General features: G+C 43.3%; 2 protein-coding genes and 2 long non-coding RNA genes across 5 annotated transcripts; 2 read left to right on the plus strand and 2 right to left on the minus strand.

Moving 5' to 3' along the window:
• Positions 1-3445: 3445 nt before the first annotated feature.
• On the minus strand, positions 3446-4850 carry Slc10a5 (solute carrier family 10 member 5). The gene has a single exon (XM_050161707.1). The coding sequence runs from the start codon at positions 4761-4763 to the stop codon at positions 3459-3461; it is 1305 nt and encodes a 434-aa protein (XP_050017664.1). The 5' UTR covers positions 4764-4850; the 3' UTR covers positions 3446-3458.
• An 84-nt stretch (positions 4851-4934) lies between these two features.
• LOC126513381 (uncharacterized) lies at positions 4935-7862 on the plus strand. The gene is made up of 3 exons (XR_007595317.1): positions 4935-5014; positions 5115-5246; positions 6886-7862. It is a non-coding gene; the product is annotated as an uncharacterized lncRNA (long non-coding RNA).
• Positions 7863-7971: 109 nt separating this feature from the next.
• Zfand1 (zinc finger AN1-type containing 1) lies at positions 7972-17146 on the minus strand. Of its 2 annotated transcripts, none has more exons than XM_050161722.1 (8): positions 17042-17146; positions 15212-15254; positions 14457-14496; positions 12530-12657; positions 12358-12449; positions 11173-11297; positions 8985-9119; positions 7972-8899 (listed from the first exon to the last, which is right to left on the minus strand). In XM_050161722.1, the coding sequence occupies exons 1-8, from the start codon at positions 17094-17096 to the stop codon at positions 8729-8731; spliced, it is 789 nt and encodes a 262-aa protein (XP_050017679.1). In that variant the 5' UTR covers positions 17097-17146; the 3' UTR covers positions 7972-8728. The 2 variants fall into 2 exon arrangements, with proteins under 2 accessions (XP_050017679.1, XP_050017678.1); XM_050161721.1 differs by having other exon boundaries at positions 8985-9140.
• Positions 8809-11166, plus strand: LOC126513382 (uncharacterized). Its single transcript, XR_007595318.1, has 3 exons — positions 8809-8928; positions 9018-9109; positions 9568-11166. It is a non-coding gene; the product is annotated as an uncharacterized lncRNA (long non-coding RNA).
• Positions 17147-20553: the final 3407 nt, after the last annotated feature.

Raw genomic sequence — 20553 nt, forward strand, 5'->3', positions numbered from 1 at the left:
CAGCTCTTATTATTTGCTAAACCAAGCCTAAAGCAATTCACTTAGATACCTACTGTTCTTTGTTGAGAACTTGACAGCTACAGGCAGTTGTACTTCTCATCCACCCCAACCCTCAGCTCTAAGGATAAAGCCTAGGGCTTTGTAAATAGTATACAAGCACCTTGTCACTGAGCTACCTTCCCAGACATGAATTTTCAACAATGTCCCATTAGGTAGCGTAGGTTGGCTGCTGAAGTCCTTGATCCTCATCTCACGCCTCTACTTCCAGAGTTCTCAGGTTACAAGCGTGTGCCACCACATCAGGCAGCAGCTGTGTTCTTACATGCTTAAACATAAGTGTTCCAACAATTTCATGAAGAGTCTCTTCATTATACAGATAATGAAACTGAGGCTTAGAGAGATTAAGGGATTTGTCCCAAACTTACACAGCGTGAACACAGCACCCTGACTCCAAAATCCACATACAAAGACCAGTTTGCTCCATATGGGCAACAGAGGCTCACGTATGGCTCCTCAAATGTTTCTTCACAGCAAATGGTAGGTCATGATGACAGGTATGTTACTCTTAACTGGAAAACTCTACACATATGACCTTCCACAAGAGGACTACAGTGTCCCTGCATAACTCCTTGTGAATTCATTGCCTCTCTTGATTTAATCAAAAGACAAGAAATTATTAATGATGTGCAATATGTCTCAGTGATAAGTGGCAGGAATGGTGAACCCAACTTGTAAACAATTATCACAAAGAGCCAAAACTTGTCCTTGCTCTTCTGAGGAATGAAACCTTAAGAGACTGATTTGGAAGCTGGGCGGTGGAGGCTCACACCTTTAATCTCAGCATTTGGGAGGCAGAGGTAGGCAGATCTCAGTGAATTTGAGGCCAGCCTGGTCTACAGAGCGAGTTCCAGGACATCCAGGAATATTACACAGAGAAAACACGTCTCAAAAAACAAAAACAACAACACTCTCCTCTGCCCCTCCCTCTTCCGCCTCAAAAAAATCAAAAAAAAAAAAAACATGAAAGAAAGAAACTAATTTGGATACCTCTGTCAAATACTCTTGTTTTTTTTTTAAGTTCTTCAACCATTTTAAAATAGAATAAAATCTTATCAAATGTCTGCTGACAGGCATAGATATGTGAGCAGATGAGTTCTCTAGGCACGTGAAGACATGGCATCTTTAAACCTCTCAGGAGCGGAAGGTGTCCCACTGACTTGGCAAAGCTGATAAAATCAATCTTGAAGGAAGATAAATGAGGCACTACAGACAGGATTCGTCTACAGCAGAGCTGTTGCTAGCTTCCTCCAGCAGATGAGCAGGAACTCTAGTTTTGTTCTGTTTGTCTGTCTCTAGCAGCCTCAGCTGCTTCTTCAGAACTACCGTCAGGTAACTCAGGATTTCAGCACAAATGGTCCGTTCTGTTGCCAAGTGATTTCTGAACGGGAAGTGCACAGCAGTGTCTGATGTTCTGATTCGGATACGGCAGTGCTGCAAGCTGGCATCAAAAGCACAAAACCCTGCTATTGAGTGTATGAAAGTTGGTTCTGATGGTTGTAGAGACCTCCATACATGATGAGAGAAAAACTCTGAGATGATAAACTTTAAACAGAGAGAGACAGACAGACAGACAGACAGAGACAGAGAGAACGTGAAGTCTCTGTTGATCTTGGGTTTTACAGATCTGAAAACTGACACATTCTAGGTGTCATAAGGTTGATCATAAACCACAACTAGAAAGACAGGTTTCCTGGCTTGCAATTGGCAGATTATATTCACTAAGAGATGCCTAGTTAAGTTTGTATTTTATAAATAACGTTTATACTGTGAGCCTATGAATGGACATTACTGTTTAAAGGAGTCAAATACTCCCGGGAGGCAATCATTGTTTTTAAGATCAGGACAGCCATCCGTCAGCACACCATCGGGGCTTTTATGAATCCAGTTTTTAATATACTGGACTTAGTGGCATAAGAAAGAACAGATATGTCTATCTTGTATCAGCAGAAAACAGAAGTTCCCTACTACGACAATACTATAGGCAAGAACATTGACAGGAAAATATTAAAGGCTTAGGCTCCAAACATAGCTATCTAATTTATATTTCAAACTACCAGTATGTATCTGTCAGTGTCAACAGTTTAAAATCAAACAAAACAGTAATAATAACTAAGGAAGCACAGTAAATGTGTGGTTGAATATAATTCCCACAACAACAAAGGAGTTGGCATCATTATTTCCACCTTCTTAAGAGAACTGGACTGTGGGATAATTATTTTGTCTTCAACAACAAGAAAAGAGGCAAATAGGGAAAGGCATATCCTTAAGACTGGTATTTCTTTTTAGGGTTAATGGCCACATTGCCTGTGGAGAAGAATACAGACTGGTCATAAGTACTAAAAAATGCATCGAAAATTTCGGCCATAAATTTTTTATGATGCAAAAATCTATCTCATGAAGTTTATATAGAGGTGTGTGTGTGTGTGCACGCGCGCGTGTTATAAATTATAATCCAGAGCCTCAAATATGCCAGGTAAGCACTCTTACTAAACTGCACACCCCTGACCAAAGACCAGTCGATTACTTTTTGAAGCATAGTCTTCATTTGAGTCCTAGCTTGTGCTTTAACAATTTGTTTGAATAAGCATATGAAAAACTTAATGTATGTAGCAAATACAATAGGGTTTCTTTGCAGGGAAATGTAATGTCATCCAAATTAAACATTAAGATTAATGTGGCTGACTAGAGTCAGCAGAGAGAAGTCAAAGTCCTTTTGGAAGGTTTGGGAAGCAGCACTGGGAACGGGAGGAGGCTGCTGCAGGCACCGATGAAACATTCCACAGTAACGAGGTGGACTGTTTAAAAAGACAGCGAGGGAGAGACAAGCTTTCCAGATAAGTGCCCGTGCCTTTGGAGTGGAGTATAGGAGTCAGAAGCACACATGGCTGTGAAAACAGCCTTGCTGTGTTTATTCAAGACAGGCTGCTCCCCAGTGAGCTAGTGGGGAAGCCAGGGGAATGTCAGACAGAAATCTGCGTGCTCATTCCCCGAGTAAGCATTTGCTATCCATTGTATGGACAGCCTTTTCTTAAAACTCAGGATATACAAGATTCACTGGTTATTTCCATTGCTGTTCCTCATTAAGAGATTGCAAAATCATTACCAAACTAACACACTGCAAGGGTGTCTTAACCCCCTTCTCAATATGTACTGTAGCAGTCACTGGGTGTTTACTATGGTAGCATATGTGTGTCCTATATAACATATACAATATGTAACATATTTATATACATATAGATGTGTAACATATCACACACACAAATATGTAAAACATACAAGTATTAGAAGAAGTACTCTCACCCCCACGTCAAGCCTTCGAGCAGATGAAAGGAGACTTGAGAGCAGGCATTGCTGATGCACGGTTTGAAGCAGGGCAAGGATTAGGAGTGCTGCGAGTTCTAGACTAGGGGAGCTTTCTCAGCTTCTGTGCTAAGGCTTCCTAGTCTCCTACCCTTGTAGATCAGAAAGAGCAGGGACATTTCACATCCAGAACACATGGCTACTGTAAAAGGAGCCACAGAGGCTTCATATGCCTTGAGCTGTGGGAGAGAGAGCTGAATAATGGCCAGGGCTAAGAAACTATTCAACATCCCACTTTCAATAGCAATCGTTTTGCAAACAGGAAGAGGCAGCATACAGACTTTAGCAAAGAAATAGCCAAACATAAAGCCCAGTGCAGGAACCAAAAGCCCCAAAAGAAGCACGTTTAGGTTAGCCATTCTCAGAAACACCAGTCCCATCCTGAAAGCCAAATAGATCCCTACAAACATTAAAGTCAGACTCAGAGGCCGAACTACTCTCTCTAAACAGACTGCTCTTTCAGGTGATCTGTGCTTGATGACCACACCAATTGATACTGGTGTAAGAATGAACAGGAGTGTAGACACAATCTTTAAAACAGGAACATGAAAGACACCTGCTAACCCCAATAGCCTACTGTATATGTAAGAATTGACAGGCATCATTATCAGGGCCAGGGATGTCGATGTGCAAGTCATCAAAATGGCCAAAGTGACATCTCCTTCCAGAAGTAGGGCAAAAAGATAGCCCCCACCTCCTCCTGGGCATGTGCAGGTCATTACAAATCCAAAAGCTTGTGCTTCGTGCAATCCCAAAATCTGAGACAAAAAGAAACCACAGAATGGCATCAGAAAAAACTGTGTCACTGCCCCGAGAACTACTGGCAGAGGTCGTTTCCATACGGTTTGAAGTACCTGGAACTCTATCTTGCAGCCAAAGGCACATTTATTTAAAAGGATCATCGATAAAACAAGCAGTAAGATATACTGATTGACATGCACTGGTGCCTGGAAGAGGCTGTCTTCCGTCTGTCCGAGCACTCTGACTTTAACATCTGTTATCTCTTCAATGAGTCTTTTGTGCCTACCTTCAGAAGTCCAGAGCTGAATGGTCATGTTCGTCTCCCCAGGGAAAGTCATTAGGCTGAGGGTAAAGTCTGTGGCGTCCCGCGAGGTCTTGGTCAAGTTGACCACCTGCAGCACCTTTGGATCTTCTACCTTCACAAAAAGGTAGCTGGAGTCCGGCCGTTTGTCCTTGTAACTGGACCTTACGATGACAGCTTCCTTTGTCTTTGTAAATGACAGTATTTCTGAATTTTGTATATTCAGGAAACTGAGAAATGACTTCTTTGCTTCTCCTGGGATCACCAACAAAAGTAGGATTACAAAAGATTTTCCAAACATTGTGAAAAGTTTGATAAACCGTACGTGGCAACTCAAGATTTTTTTTTTTTTTCAAAAATAGACGGGCATTCTTGCAGGTCTCCAGTGGCAGAATGCATAAATGTGGGTTAGGCAACAGCTGGGGTTTGGTGGGTCAAGGTCCAAGAGGAGGGACCGTTGTGCTTGTAACGAATATAAAGCTCCCTAGTGAGTGACACAGCCAGTTTCTCTGTAGTTAAGGAAACTGAGACGCCAACCCTTGCATTTAACAGGTATCACCACCACAAGCACCCACTGGATCTCTCTTCCTGAGTTCCTTATTACTTGAGGATAAAGTCTTAGAGCCATTTTTTCATTTTCTTTTGTCCTAAGGAAAACAATAAAATAAAAGCAGCCAGGGACAGAGGTATCTACGATAGATACTAATGCTTGGAGACCATTATCACTATTCCATCAAGGCAGATGGAAACTGCATATCTACCTACATGCTGGTGTGACCGGAGAGTGAGTACTGGGGAGAGAGAAGGAGGGAGGTGGGTTGAGGGAAAGGAAGAGGGAAGGCTGTAGGGGAGAAGGGGGTAGACAAAGAGGGAATTAGTGAAGGCTGACATATGAAGCCAGTTATGAAAGACTAGAAGTCCCTTCCTGCCAAGGCTGTCTTCCAAGAGTTGCAGAGAAGGAAAACAAACAACATGAGGTACAAATGTGCCAGTCTGCGCTGAACTCCTAGCCCTTCCCTATCCCTGGCCCACTTCCACCCGTGGAGATGCTTTTTAAATAAACTGTCTCTTTTCTGACCACCATCCATGTGTCCATCCCTAGTCCAATTCCTTGTTCAGGGACACAAATAACTGGAAGTTGAAACAGCTGCACTATGCACCCTGACTCGTGCCTTTAACACTGGGGCCCTACACTGAAAGCCACAGTGACCAAGGGAAGTACAATTTTGCTCTCTTGACGTTAGTCATGTGGCTGCCATCAGTGACTACAAGGCCTAACCTCAAGAGCTTCCTTGATGCTAATAGTTTTCTGCAGTTCTAGAGCAATTCTATCTGGCAAAATAAATCCTTAGACTACCCTTGCTATATGTTGCTCAAAAACGTCTGGTGTGGTCACCAGGTAACTTGAGGACATAAGAAGGTAGCCTGGCTAGGGAACTGTTGCTACTGGGCATGTGGAATTCCAGAGAGGAAAGGCACTAACCTTAATTCTAATGCTCTAGTCTTTTACTGTGCACAGCTAGGGCCACGGACAGCTATCAACTAACCCAGCAATGCCTCCGCTTCTATGGATAAGGAAAAGCAATCCACAAACTCAACTGTGCACTTCCCAAATGAGAGGATGCCAAGCAGTGAGAATTCAAATAAATTCCCCATTACTACAAATGCATATTTTACTTTTGTGTTAGAATACAAAGTAATGAGCGTCATTGTGGCATTTTCAGTTTGACCGATTGTTTTAGAAAGGTATGTAGGTGTCACTCGGCATTATTAATTTATTTCCATGTAAGACATTAAGAAAAACCAAAGACATATTTACCAGTGGCAAGGACAGGGACTAGGACTAAGCTCTGCTCAATGACAGCAGTAATTTTCCAAAGGAACTTTATTTTAAGAATAGAGTATCACTATGAATCTCTTGCTGGCTGTCCTGGAATTCACTATGTAGATCAGGCTGGTCCTGACTCACAGATCCATCTTCTTCTGCCTTCTGAGTACTGGGATTTAAGGCATGGGCTGCCACCCTGTTTCTCAAGGAACTTTAAAGTGACAGAAACACCTGCCACTGAGAAGACTTAAGCAAGGGAGTCACAAGCTTAAGGCCAACCTGGGCTACAAAGTAAAAACTTGTCAAAATGAGTAAAGAGCCCGGTGGGATAGCTTAGTGAATAGAGCACTTACTGCCCGGGTGAACACCTGAGATTGATTCCCAGAACCCACATAGTAGGAAAGAACCAGTTCCCCCAAGTCGTCCTCTGACCCACACACATGCTGTGGCATGTGACTTAGAAGAGAAAATGACACGTACTCTTACAATATATGACCTTAGTACCTTAAGTCACAACTTTGATTGACCAGATCCAAGCAATATGAAGTATTCCTTCTCATGCACTTTATCTAGTTTTACTTTGTTTCTCTTTCAGGTTCCCCCAACCTTTCTTCATACTGAAAAGTTTGAGACTGACACCTGAACACTGCAGCTGGAAGAATCCCATGGCCCAGCTCTCTCATGTATTGCCCGTCCTTTAGGCTGATGCCCATTGGTATCAGGGATTTAGTTCAGCCGTTCATCTGCACTCCTCTCCTATGTTTTCTGTGTCTCCCAGGACAATTTTAATTGTCTGCCGGCAACGGAAACACCAGGGAGGATGGGGACAGTGTAACCTTACCGTTTCATTAGGCAAACTTACTCGCAGCCTTGGGTTTTCTGCTTTCAGAGTGATTTGGACACAGGCAGTTAGGGGGACTGAGACTCTCATCCACACCTTGTCCTCTTTAGACTATGCATGCCTTAGCTACCAGTTTTTAGTATCCCTGGCGTCCTCCATAGCTGCAGGCTCCACCGCCTAGGACCTGGCCTTGCTTACAGGCAGTGTACTAACTTTGTCGGGCCCTCTGGATATCGCCTTGTTCCTTTTGTCTGATTAAGGAGAGAAGACATTTTTTTCATCCTTCCTAGGTTTCAGTTCCTGCCAGCCTCATTTGCCCTCCTCTCAAAAGGTATTATTTTTTTGGCATTCAGTTTTCATTCAATTGTATGTGCTGACCACCTATTGTGTGCAAGTAATTGAAATTAATATAGGTACTGGTTGGAAAACTTTTTGACATCTCAAAACAAACAAACAAACAAACCCAAACCAACTTCTGGTATATGGATTTTTAAACATTATTTCTCTCGCTAGTGTGATAGTTTCCCATTAAACAGCTATTGGGGCGTGGCTATACTGTCTGTGCACTTATTTGCAACTTGCCTTACAATTTTGTGTGACAGTTCTAAGTGTATGTCTACATATCTTCACTGTATCTAAAATGGCAATTAGATACTAATGTATCAAGTAGATGCGTAAGTAACTCTGTAAAGGAATGGATTCAGAACCTGATAAAAGCCAGAAATTATCACTGTTTATCACATGGACATGAAAAAGATGGACCTGAAGAAGACCAAAGGAGCATGTGAGTTTATTCTTTTAATTAAACCTAAAGTCATGAAAATTGGCACGGGGGGGGGGGGCAATTAAAAATACTTTATTTCCTTCTTTAGTGCAGTCCTTCATACACTACAGACAGAAACATTCATTCTCAAGTGTAGACAAAAAGCATTCCCCAAAAGGACTTATTTCAATTTATAGATAAAATGCAGTAATTGCTGGTGTATATTTTGCTTTGGTGCAATGAAAGAGATTGTAACAAAGCAGTCTATTCATTGCTCTTCTCATTTCTCTATTCTCATACACCATACCAACAAAAACATGAATCCTATTGGAGGAAATTCATTACCCGAAATATATTCAGTGCAATTACATGATACCAAGAAAATAATTTTCCCTCCTCATATATGAGGTTTCTTATCCAAACCCTTGGAAGACTGAGTGAGAGGAAGGCTGAGATCCCACAATTCATGCGCATATTCCAATCACACGTCATCATTTAGGTATACAGAAGGTTGTGTATTCTGGCCCCTTAGTCAATTAGGCTTAATCGTAGGGCCTGCTTAAAACAAAGACGACAAGTACCGAAGAATCTGCCACCTGCGTCCTCCTCTGCCATAAGAATGGAAAAACAGCAATAAAAATAATACTTTGTCATAACTACTAATACATAGTTCAAATTTAAAACACAAAGCCTGGAACTTAGTAGAAAACAACTGATGTAAATTATGACCTAATGGAAATAAATTATAAAAAAGCAACTTTCAGAGTTTTAAAAAAGTATCTGTCGTAAAAGAATGATTTCTGCTTGTAAATTCTGGCTCTAATTCTGGAGTGACTATTCCAAGTAAGAGTCAACATTTTTTAAAAACTGCTCTTCATCGTTAAGATACTCCAAAATAACATTTCCTCCATTATGTAAAGGGCAATCCTCCTTGGTGATCCAGGTTTCCAAAGTATGGTCCAAGGGCAAGGCTTCTCCTGAAGGAACGTGACACAGCCGCAGCTTCTGCCGAGAGAGAAACAAACCACACAGTGGTAGGGACACCCACTTGTGGGCAGAGCGGGAAGGAGGGGTGGTGGCTGCAAGTTACCTTTGCCATCAGCTTGTTGTTCTCGTTTCTAAGACCGGCTAGAGAGGCTGCGAAGTCCACCACCTTCCCAATGCTCCAGCGGAGGCAGAAGAACATGGCTTTGCTCTTCTCTTTGCTCCCCTTCGGTAAGTAAACCTGAAAGTAAATTCTCTCTGTCTGTGTGAGCAAAAGTTAACATATAGATTAGACACACGGGATAAGACATTCCTTTCAGCTAGTGGTCCCTTTCTTCTTTTCATCAAAGTAAAATAATGCCATAATGATACAAGTTCAGTGAGCAAACCAAAGGTGTAGCCCATCTAACTAACTGTATGTCCCAAGGACCCAACCCCAAACTCTAGCTAGGTGATCCTATGTTATGACAGTTGTGTGACCTGTTTTATGTTCAGGGCCTGGGGCACAAGCTCTGTCTCTTCTGTGTTGAGTTCCAGTGGTTCAGACCTGGACCGAGGCTTCCCCTCAGAGCCCCCAGCCACTCCTGAGTTAAGAATGAGTTCCACACAGACAGAGAGAAATTGGGGAAGCTGATGGGTCATTCAAGATCACAGAACCCTAAACATGGGCCACTGATCTGTTCTGTTAGGAAACAAACTGGTTTCTACTGTACTGCTTGGAACCCCGTTCCTGTCATCCGAGAAACAAGGCTTCTGATATAAAACACCTTTTTATGTGAATGACTTTACTGCTTATTGGATGCAGCAAGACTTTTGAGAACAAAGAAAAATATTTATTAATAAAACAGGGTTTCAGAGGTGGGATCTCTACTATAATCTGTGCCTTACTGTGTTCTTTGATTGTATTTTGTTACTTAATTAACTTTATTTTTCTTTAAAAAAAATAATAGGGGGAATAGACTCTTCCCTGATTGCTAAAATTTGCTTTAGGGAGATTGTCTTCACAGGTCACCTCCTGGACAATAAGTGTTACTCTCAGGGAAGCATGCCTAACGGGAAATGCTGGGAACAGCTAGAGCAACCTTAGGCACTAACAGTGAGATTGATGCCTAGCTCAGCAGAAAGGAACTCAGACGTGCTGAAGGTCAGTGGGTGTATTAAAGATGAAAACCTTCAAAGAGATCTGCTGGAAGCCTCAGCTCTGGCCCACTTCATCACCACCAGCGCTGCTCCCACAGGAAAGCAGCAAGATGACATAGGAGACGGGCAAAGGAAAACTTAGAGTCTCTAACAATATCTGAGATCAAACACAAGCCAACAGGAAGCTGAAACAGGAGGTTTGCGAGTTTGTGAATTTAAGAACAGTCTGGGAGACCCAGTGTCTAAGTAAGTAAGTAACAACAACAGAACACATAAGAAAGAAAACTACAAAAACAAACAACAGGCTGTCAGGGCTTCAGAACAGGTAGTACAGAGCTTAGGGTGGCTAATGCGGCTCTGGGCGGTCTGAGGGACTGCCTGCCGAGCACTGGCCTGGAAACTGCTCACACGTCAGCACAAAGACAGGCACAAAGCACAGCTGTGCCTCCTTCGCAACACAGCTGAGCTCTCCCACCTCAGGGGCTGCAACTGCAACAACCCCAGAATCTCTCTAGATAGAAGCATCATTCGGCTCAAGCTGAGATCTTGAAACCGATGCTCTGGGTGGGTGGGTTAAAGGAAAAGCAGAAAACTACCAGGGAGGGACTGGGAAGTAAGGGGAGAGAAAAAAGCAGCTCTTCAAAATCAAAATGAACTTGTGGAACCAATAAACTTAAATCTTAAAATGAAGTAATAAACCTAACAGATCTAAAAAGACATTAAAGAAAGTTATTTGGGATGCAGTGAGAGACATTATATAACATTTCCCATAAAAAGGATCATGTTATAAAATGAAAACAACTGGAAATAAAACAAGGTGTAGATATCCAAGAAGAAATACAAAAGCTAAAAAAATGGCTTCAAAAATAAGCAACTCGAACCAGGTAAATTTCTACCATCGTCAGTTAAAGGCATACAACAGAATAAAGTGTAGTTACTGAATGAACTAGACCATAACTGGGGCACAGAGAAATACTAAAAATGGAGGGAAAGTGGGCCAGGAAAGAAGATCATGCTCACTGCCACCTCCAGGGGAAACAGGCAGCAGTGGTCTTCAGAGGTGACCCATGTCAGGTTCACATTCGTATTCGATGGGGGGGAGGAAGAGAGAGGAGGTCTCGGCACATGTCACACGCTTGGCTCGCTTGTTTCACCTGCGGCAGTGACTTGTCCCCGTCAGCATGCATCTTCAGCTTCATCAGGGCCACCTTCGCGGCTGTGCCGCTGGTCTTCGCGCCTTTCCGGCCTTTTCTTACTACTGCCCCTTCTGACTTGGAGTCTAAGGAAGAAGTAAAAGCATGCAAGTACTTTCTTACTGCAATTTCCAGATTTTCTTTTCTTTCTTTTCCTTTTTTTTTTTTTTTTTTTCCTTTTCTCTTGTTTTGAGACAAGGTCTCCCCAAGTAACCTTGGCTGGCCTGAAACTCACCGAGCTCCACCTGCTCTGATAGGATTACAGAAGTACACTGCATGCCCAGCTTTACCATTCTGGCCATCAGCCTACATAAACTGCACAGGGCAGCTCTAGTAAGTATATTTACAAGACTAATGGTCAATCTAAGCAATTTCTACCTCAGAAAACTTCACAGGCTCGTGCTTCTTTCTGACATAAGCGATTTATTCTACAGTGGCCACTGGTGAGAGCTTTCATAGAACACTTCCGGTCTTAACAAAGGCCCCACTCTGTCTGTAGGATAAAAGTTCTACTGATCTAATATATTGCCAGAGAAACTAGGCTCTTTCCTGGTGCCTCATTATCTGTGGCATTCACAGCACAGCCAAATAACCTTAGTAGAATGTGTTCTGTAGACAAAGCCATCCGTCATGCCAGCTCATCAACACACCTAGCTAGAGTCAGCACCAGATTTGAGCTGCCCGACAAGTGAGACCATCCAATGGGAACCTTACAATGCTCTAATTTTCCCTGGTCAGGAAGACTTTGTACAAAAACTCTTAGGTTATTAAAATGCAAGTTCTTGGGACTGTAGAGATGGGTTAGCTGTTAAGAGCACTTTCTTCTTTTCCAGAACACCTGGGTTCAATTCCCAGCGCCCACATGGCTCATGGCTGTATATAACTCCAGTTCCAGGGGATCTGACACCCTCTCTGGTCTCTAAGGATACCAGGCATGTAAGCAGTAAACAGATATACAAGGAGGCAAAATACCCATAGAAATAATTTAAAAATAAATAAAATGGTAGAAAAGAAGGCAAGTCCTACACTGGAGCTGCTAATAAGCCTCCATAAGTGGCGATCTGAAGCAAGAGGCAGGAGAAGTGGAGTATGGGATGGACACCAGGGGCCCAGCAGCCACACACTTCCTAGGATGCTAGGACTCACCAATAATGTCCTTGACAAGTTTCTGTGTGGCAGTCATTCGAGGCTGTGGGGTCTCCAGTTTTTCACACCCATGGTCCGACTGATGGCGGTGTCTACAAGAAAGAGAGGAATTGGCACTCGTTCACGTACAGTTGAGCAGGTACACAAAGCTTGAAAGCTTTTAGGTGATTACCTTAGGCAGAAGTTCTTCTCACAGTAGGGACACACAACTGCCACGAGCTCTACTTCAGTACAGTCCTTGAATGAGCATGGGTAAGGTTTGTGTTCATCTGTCTTTGGTCTCTCCTTGATGATATTCACCTACAGCAGTAAGAGGGGGAAACGGCACTATAGTCCCCATTTCCGACAACACAAGAGCCAGTGTTAGAGGACATCATCCATAGCATTTTGATTTAAATTTATTAGATTAAGTTATATATTCTCATATGTTATTATGTCATGAGAAAGGATTACTAGGCTTATTGTTCCACTTTGGCATAACTTTTCCTAAAGTGTTGTAATTATATTTAAAGTAAAATTAAAATGACTATTCAGTTTCCCTACCTTTTTATTGAGGCTTGGTCTTACTATGCAATAGCCCAGCTGGCTCTGAGTCTGCAGTATTTCTATTTTGGCCTCCTGAGTGCTGGGATCCTAGGGTGTACCACTGTGCCTAGTCTACTGCCTACAATTTTCCTCTCCGCTCTGTAACACTGCTACACAAAGATGCCCTATCAAAATCTGCCCAGCTGGTCAACTCATCAACCCTCAAATGGGGAGTCACAACGACTTCCTATGCCAGTTTTAGAAACTGGACAATTCAGGACACAGTACCCTTAAAACTCACACCTGTGACATGAGGCTGTTCTCAAAATCATAAACTAGTTCCCATGCTATGTGAAAGATTTTATTATTGGAAAACATTACATCAGAACACATTTTTTTTGCAAGGAAACAAAAAGAAACAGATTAGCCACGTTATTGAGCATAGAGTAATTACATTCCTAGAGTTAAGTAAACCTAAGAAAAGGATTACTTGAAATCGGTAACCATAGGAAAATTCATTGTATTAACAGTAGGAACATCTATTATAATTAAAAAACCTAAATTTTCTTCCAAATTTGCTGCAATGACCTAAAGGTAGAAATATTTTTCACTTGAATATGTATCTGAAAAATGTAAGAGCTATTCCTAAAAATCAAATGATAGTATAAGAAAAAATCATAGAGGGCCAGACTTATGTTTTAAAAGAAATATAATTTTACTATGATGTTAAATACAATACATCCCTTCCATTCAATCTTATATAATATTAACAAGTTATGTAATTTTCGTTTTCCTCAAATAGACCAGACAAAGGGGTCAGATTTTTTATAATTGAGAGAACGGAAGTGAAAAATCTCCAATAGGGCTTGGTGAATGGAGGCAGGGATAAACCAACTGAAAGTTACCTCAAGATATAAGCTGCTGCTTCCATCTACTGTGGGGAATTCTCAGTTAACTCCTTGTCTGTCTGCCCTGGGGAGAAGCAATGCTAAGTAGTATCTGGGCATCAGGCTTTGGACAGCTGATCCAGATGTCTGGCTCTGCACTAAGTAGTGATAAGGCTGTTAGTCTGGTCTCTATCTTCAGCTTCCCTTCTCAATCTATTCATCTGTTTGGAATCCGGATAAGGATTTTCTTTCATTGGACTAAGGGTTTGCTCTTGGTGGTCTAAGGCTGACTGGGTTCAAACATGTGACTACCACAGAATCCTATCAGCAGACATCAGTGAAAATGAACACTACAGTGAAGGACAGAGTGACCTGGAAGGACAATGTGACGTGGGCACTGAGGCCAACCTGTATCACAAACACACAGCTTAATGCTACGAGTGGGCTTCCCAAACAGAAATGTAGGAATAGATATTATGAGGATAAAAATGTGAAAATACCAAACAGAGTAAATTTTCTTCAAGGAGAGACCAATATTAGAAATGCAGCAAAAGACTTTTTATAGAACTAATTTAGGATGCTAAACTTAAATGTCTGGTGTACCAGCTAGCTTAAAATCTAAACCAATTCCAAAAGTACACAAGTACAGATACATAAATTATACCAGAGAAGAGAAAATAAACATACCTCAGGACAACCATGCGCATCCTTGCTTCTGTGTTCAAGGCTTAAATAATTTCAAAAAAGTTTATTTCAGACCAATCAATTAATTCACTTAATGATAACTGAAACAATTTGGGCTATTCTAGTATCTCACTTCCTTAAGGACCTTTAAGTCACTACACTAGTGACTTTCATGCAAGAACCTGAAATCCACAGACAGAAAGAGTATCTACCGTCTCAAACGGAAATGTTCACCTGCAATCGCGTTCTCCTTACTTCAAGTGCTTTGAAGTGCACAGAAACTTCAGTCTCTGCTGAAAGGATTCAGCTGAACGAAGAACTGCGATGCCAAAGCATGTATCTCAAACCCTTGAGTGGTGTACAGCGCACATAGCGTGATGCGGTCAATCACTATCCATTTTAAGATCGTTATAGGTCGGGCTCTTTCCATCCGTTGATTAAAATACAGAGAATAATCATGGCTGGATTTTTAAAAGCTTAAGTTATTTATATGTGAACATTATTTTCTCATTGTATATTATGATACCTAATCTTCCAATCCACATTTATGACTGCATTTCTTGAAACTTTAAAGATTAATGATATATATGCATAACTAATTAAAACCTTGCCTTTCCTACAAGTGATTACAATTCTGAATATCAACTGTCCATGGCTAATGTTACAACTACTTTCAAATCATTCTATTTCTCAGAAATTAACCTCACATTGACAAACACCAAAATTCATTTTAAATCCTACGTAAAAACTTAACTTACCAAAATATTCCTGAACAACCATCACATACAAATGGAAGAAAATCTAAAATTGGAGGAAAATATGGTAGGTACTGGTGAGTATCTGATTTTGATTTAGTTTTCTTAAGCAAAAAGAATCTCCTGGCCAATTCTATAACAAAATTTTCTTTTGCCACGCAGTGGTGGCGAACGCCCTTAATCCCAGCACTCAAGAGGCGGATCTCTGTGAGTTCGATGCCAGCCTGGTCTGAAGAGGGAGTTCTCGGGCAGTCAGAACTGAGAAGGTCTGATGAACTATCACTATTGTCACTAAATAAAGCATGATACCTTGAGCTTCAAGTCCATACCCAGAAGTTAGAGATACGTGTGTCAATATGAGAAACTGAAACAAAAGAATCTGCAGAATTTCAGTATCTTTCTTTGGATGTATTTCATGTATGTGTTCTTGTGCTTTGACACACATGTGGAGGTCGGAGGATAACTTTTTGGGACCCAGCTCTGTATTCCGTCATGTTTTTGAGGCAGGATCTCTCGTCCTCCTGCCAGTGCCCCCGGCATATGAGCCTCCTGTTCCACTGCCGAGCTCACGGAGCCACCTTGCTCGCCCATTATGTCACTCCGCAGTGAAGAACTCGGCATGTTTGCTATTTTGAGACAGAGTGATCAAGTAAATATTATGTCATTCAAGGAGGCCTGAGAGGAAAAGTTATGATCAAAAAATTTCCTACCATCCACACTTAATTTTAATCCTATTTCAAGAGACAAATCTCGTCTTAATTAATAGACAAAATCTCGTCTTAATTAATAGACACTAAAGATATGTGAAACTGGGAAGGATGAGCTATAACACAAATGATAGGTATTTTAGACATAATTTAGCCTGACCAAATGAAGACAACAGTGAAAGCCAAAGGCTAGGTTTCCATAGGAGAGGACTACAGGGGAACAAGCTTTGATCTGCTGAGTGGTTCACGGCTACAGTCAATGGGAAACACATAACTAACGATGACGATAAATACTGTTGTCTTCGCTTACCACAGGTCACACTGATCCAGGCCAAATCTAACTTTCAGGAACTTGCTACTAATTGAAGTTATAGCAGAATGAAGCACTATACACACATTTGGACTGCAATTCAGTAGGCAAAGGCCGCACAGTCTGTGAGTCTAAGGCTTGAAGAACTTCCTGGCCACAGGGCTGTAACACCTATCACCACGGGTCTTATGTTTATGACCACAGGTCTCTGTTTAATGGAGAGACCATATCCATATTATTTATTAAACCTTTCTAAAATGCAGCGTACTAATCTGCCACTAACCACTTAAATGAACCTAGCACCAAAATCAACGCTCTGTTTGTTCAAACAGTGACATTAAACAATGGTTGAATGGGTGAACGCCTAAGGGACCTCCTGGAATAGTCGGGGGGGGGGGAGGTCAGAAACCCCGAGATTTTTAAAGACCCGCGAACACAGTTAAAAACTGATTTGTTCAACTCATTCGTCTGAGAAAAAAAAAATTACTGAAGAAAATGTCTGAGAGTGGATGCGCCAAGGTCGTATTGCTAAGGACCAAGGGGAACTGGAGCCCTGCTCCACGCCGTCGGCGGCCCAGCGCTTCTCGGGCAAAGCGACTTGGAAGCCCTGAGAAGTCTGCAAGGTCAGCTTTTGGATCTGGGTGGAAACCGAGGGGTCACACGTTTCGCCCCTAAACTGAGGGGCAGCAACAAAGCACCACCACCACCCCGGAGAGCTGCTCGCGCCCCGCGTCCTCCCTCACCCGCCGCCACCGCCCCGGCCGTCAGAACCCGGCCCCGCTCTCCCGCGGGCGAGGATGGGGTTTCCAGGGTCACCTCGCTGCCGGCAGTGCTGCACCTGGCAGTGCTGCCCGATGTCCAACTCCGCCATCTTTCCACCGCCGCAAAGGCGGGGAAGGGGAGGGGGCGGGGCAGCGCGGCGTTCACCAACCCGTAGCGTGCAGGGCCCGGGGACGGGGCGGGGGGGGGGAGGGGCTTCGGGGCGGGGCCCACGAGAGGGACGGGCGTGCAGAACTCGGGGGTGTGGCTACGGGCGGGGCCTTGGGGCGGGGCCCACGGTAGGGACGGGACTGCGGCGCGGGGTTCAAGGGAGGAGCGGGGCAGCACTGAGTTCACCACCCAGTAACGTGCAGGACCCGGGGGCGGGGCTGAGAGGCAGGGCCAACGGGGGGGCGGAGCAGCGCTGCTTTTCCAAAACCGTAGCGCGCAGGACCAGGGGGCGGGGCGGAGCGCCGGAGCTTTGGGGCGGGGCCTATAGGAGGGTCGGGGCAGCGTCGCCTCCCGAACCCGTTACGCGCCGGACCAATGGGCTGTGGGCGGGAGGTTCCCACGGGGGGGCGGGGCAGCGCTGCGTTCGCGAACGTGTGGCGTGCAGGACTCGGGGGCGTGGCGGCTTGGCGGGGCCTTGGGGCGGGGTCCACGGGAGGGGCGGGCAGAGCTACTAGCTAGCAAAACCCGGGGGCGGGGCTGAGGGGCGGGGCTCACGGGAGGGACGGGGAAGCGCTGCGTTCACCACCCGTAGCGTTCAGGACCCGGGGGCGGGGCTGAGGGGCTGAGCCCACGGGAGGGGCGGGGCCTGGGTGAGGACGGGAAGTGTCTCACGCTTTGAGGAGGTCTAGCCTTCTTAAGGTTGGGGGGAAACCTGGTCGCCCTCAGTTCCTGGAGCCCTGGTTCTCGCTCTCACGTTTTAGAAAAACCCAGCTCCGCTTTTGGAAACTGTACCCTCTATTCTCCGCGCTGAGCCTTCAACTCGACAACAGCCTCAGGATGATTTCTTGCTTTTCTTAGTGAAGTAGTCCCAGAAGTCAGCACAGACCAGGCACAAAATGTAAGAATCAGGGGACATCCCTGGACACTGGTTACCATTGTCTTGATGACTCAGTTTGAAGTAAATGCTCCCACAGTGGAAGCATTAGACTTTTGTTTTTTACTTTAAAGTTTTTTTCCTTGTCTTTTTTTTTTCAATTCTGATAGGAAAAAGATACATATAGTGAAGTTCTTAGGGCTCCTCAGTGTAGAGAGCACACACTCACTCACTACCCAGGCAAGCTGCCATGACCCAGGAGGAAGGGAGCTCTTTGGTGCCCAATGAGCCACTTCACAACTATGAAGAAGAGGCACTTCCTTGTAGGTGGGGATAGGCAGGGCTGTCATTCCACTGACAAGATACCAGACACCACTCAGTGGATGAGTGACCATCAGCTGCTCTCATGACAGGAATCTGAAAAGTATTTACTGTCTCCCATGTGACTTCAGAGATTCCCCAAACAATGTTCTCCTGGAGAGTGGGGAGGATATGATTGCCACACACCACGCTTTTTCAGTGCGTTCTGGGTATGAGAGCGTGGGTCCTTATGCTTGCGCACCAAGCAGTTTTCTCACCAAACCACCTCCCCTGCCCTCAAGATTTCTTCAATCTAAGGCTCAACAGTTCACCTGAGTTTTTATTAGTGTTTTATTTTACTGGTGAAGTCAAGCAACAGCAAGCCTTCTAGAATATTACTGTACCTAAACTTTTAAATGGGTGGCAAATATATAACTCATCAATCCAATCATAAAAGAAAGAAAATTGTTTTCAGTTCTTGAGGATCTCACAGAGCATTACACAGTTAGAATAGCCAAGACTGAAATTCAACTGCTCTTATCTCTGAGTCTCCTTTTCTGATTATTCTTTACACATTATTTACAGAAATCGATTTTCTCCATATATTTTCTCCAATTTGTGCTTGGTCCATTCATTAACTACATCCTCACAGTGATGAAATTCCAATGGTTTCTATATCAGAAACTCCTCTGCCTGTATACTTAGTTGTGACAACATTCTTTGAAATATGCTCTCTCCATTTCTAGCAGCCTAAGTACCTGCTTTGTGTTCTTTCATAATAAAACTAAAGTGCAAAATGAAGGTGTTTTTGTTTGTTTGTTTTTCACCGCCATTCCCTCCCTAACTGTAGTGTTCTACCACACCAAGAAGCCACTTTCCACCTGCCCTTTCTTATGTGCGTTCTGGAATAGCCACCAAACACAATGGAGTCTTCCTTAGAAACATTGTTTCATTCTCTCTGTATCAATTTCTCCGGATTATCTTTCCTTGTAGAAAGTTACTTTCTTGCCTGTTAGATGTTTCCTCAGTTCCTCATTAGGTACAGAATTCTTTTGTTTGTTCAGTAAAGCTTTCCAGGTGTGTCCCCAACTGTTCCTCACCATGTGCAGTCCTTCTCACTGTCTCCCTCCCGGCCAGTAGACCTTTGGGCTCTTTAGTGTGCCTATCCATTGCACATGCCATTGTCTCTCCCCTGGAATGTTCTCTATGACAGGGGTCCCCAAGTTTCTGTGAAGCTAAAATCATGTGCATGCTTGTCCACAAATCCAGCTGCTCCCCTCCTCCTCGCTCTGATTATGGGGCGGGAGATGGCTGTAGGAAGCAGTATAATTGGCGACACACGCTTCCTTATTGAGGAATTTACAAAGCCCTTTGTTGTTCTCTACTCCACCTTCAGCATATAATCAGTCACTCGTCATCTTGCAAGGCTTTCGGAAGGTATAGGCACAATTCAGTCCTCCAGGACATCGACATCTCTCCTCACACTCACCACGTGTGTTTCTTGGTGCCACTACCCAGGTTCTATTAAAATTTGATTCACTCCACTCTCTATTCCTTTTCCCCATCTCTGCCTTGAATTCTATGGGCTACAAAATAAAATCTATCTTTGGTTCAATTCAGCAAGCAATTTGAACATCTCCTACATTTGAGGTACTATTCCATATCTGATAAAGAATTAAATACAACATAGTCTACAACTACATGGAACTGGAGATGTCTGAGATGGACTGTCTTTGTTTGGCACTTAAAAATATTTCAAAAGCTGACCCAATGTACCTCGTCCTTGCTATCTTCTGAAGACATCAGCACACCGCACCAAGTCACATTAGGCCCTTTGCACATCTGTTTCTTTTACTTGGAATATTCGTTCTTCTGCTGTGGCTAGTCCATTTCTTCCTTTCTACTAATCTTTTCTTTAGAAAATCTTATTTTTTCCTAAACTAGACTCAGTCTTGTTGCCTTTATATGCATTTTACATCTTTTCCACAGATTTCTCCCAGGGTAGATTGCATTTTTTAAAATGTGATTACTGGTTGGTAGTGTTCTCCAATAATTTATAACTTCCCTGAAGTCAGGAATCGCTCACTTTATTACCCATAATATTAAAATTGTATTGAGCCTACATTTTAGATGCTAAATTGAAAGACCCTACAGACCCCTCCTCAAAACCCGCAGCTAGCATGCTCCCGGGGGGGGGGGGCGCCCTGTTTGCTTGAAAAATTCT

This window comes from Alexandromys fortis, unplaced genomic scaffold, assembly GCF_014885135.2.
Source record: "Alexandromys fortis isolate MF-2015 unplaced genomic scaffold, M_Fortis_MF-2015_v1.1 scaffold_74, whole genome shotgun sequence".
NCBI lineage: Eukaryota > Metazoa > Chordata > Mammalia > Rodentia > Cricetidae > Alexandromys > Alexandromys fortis.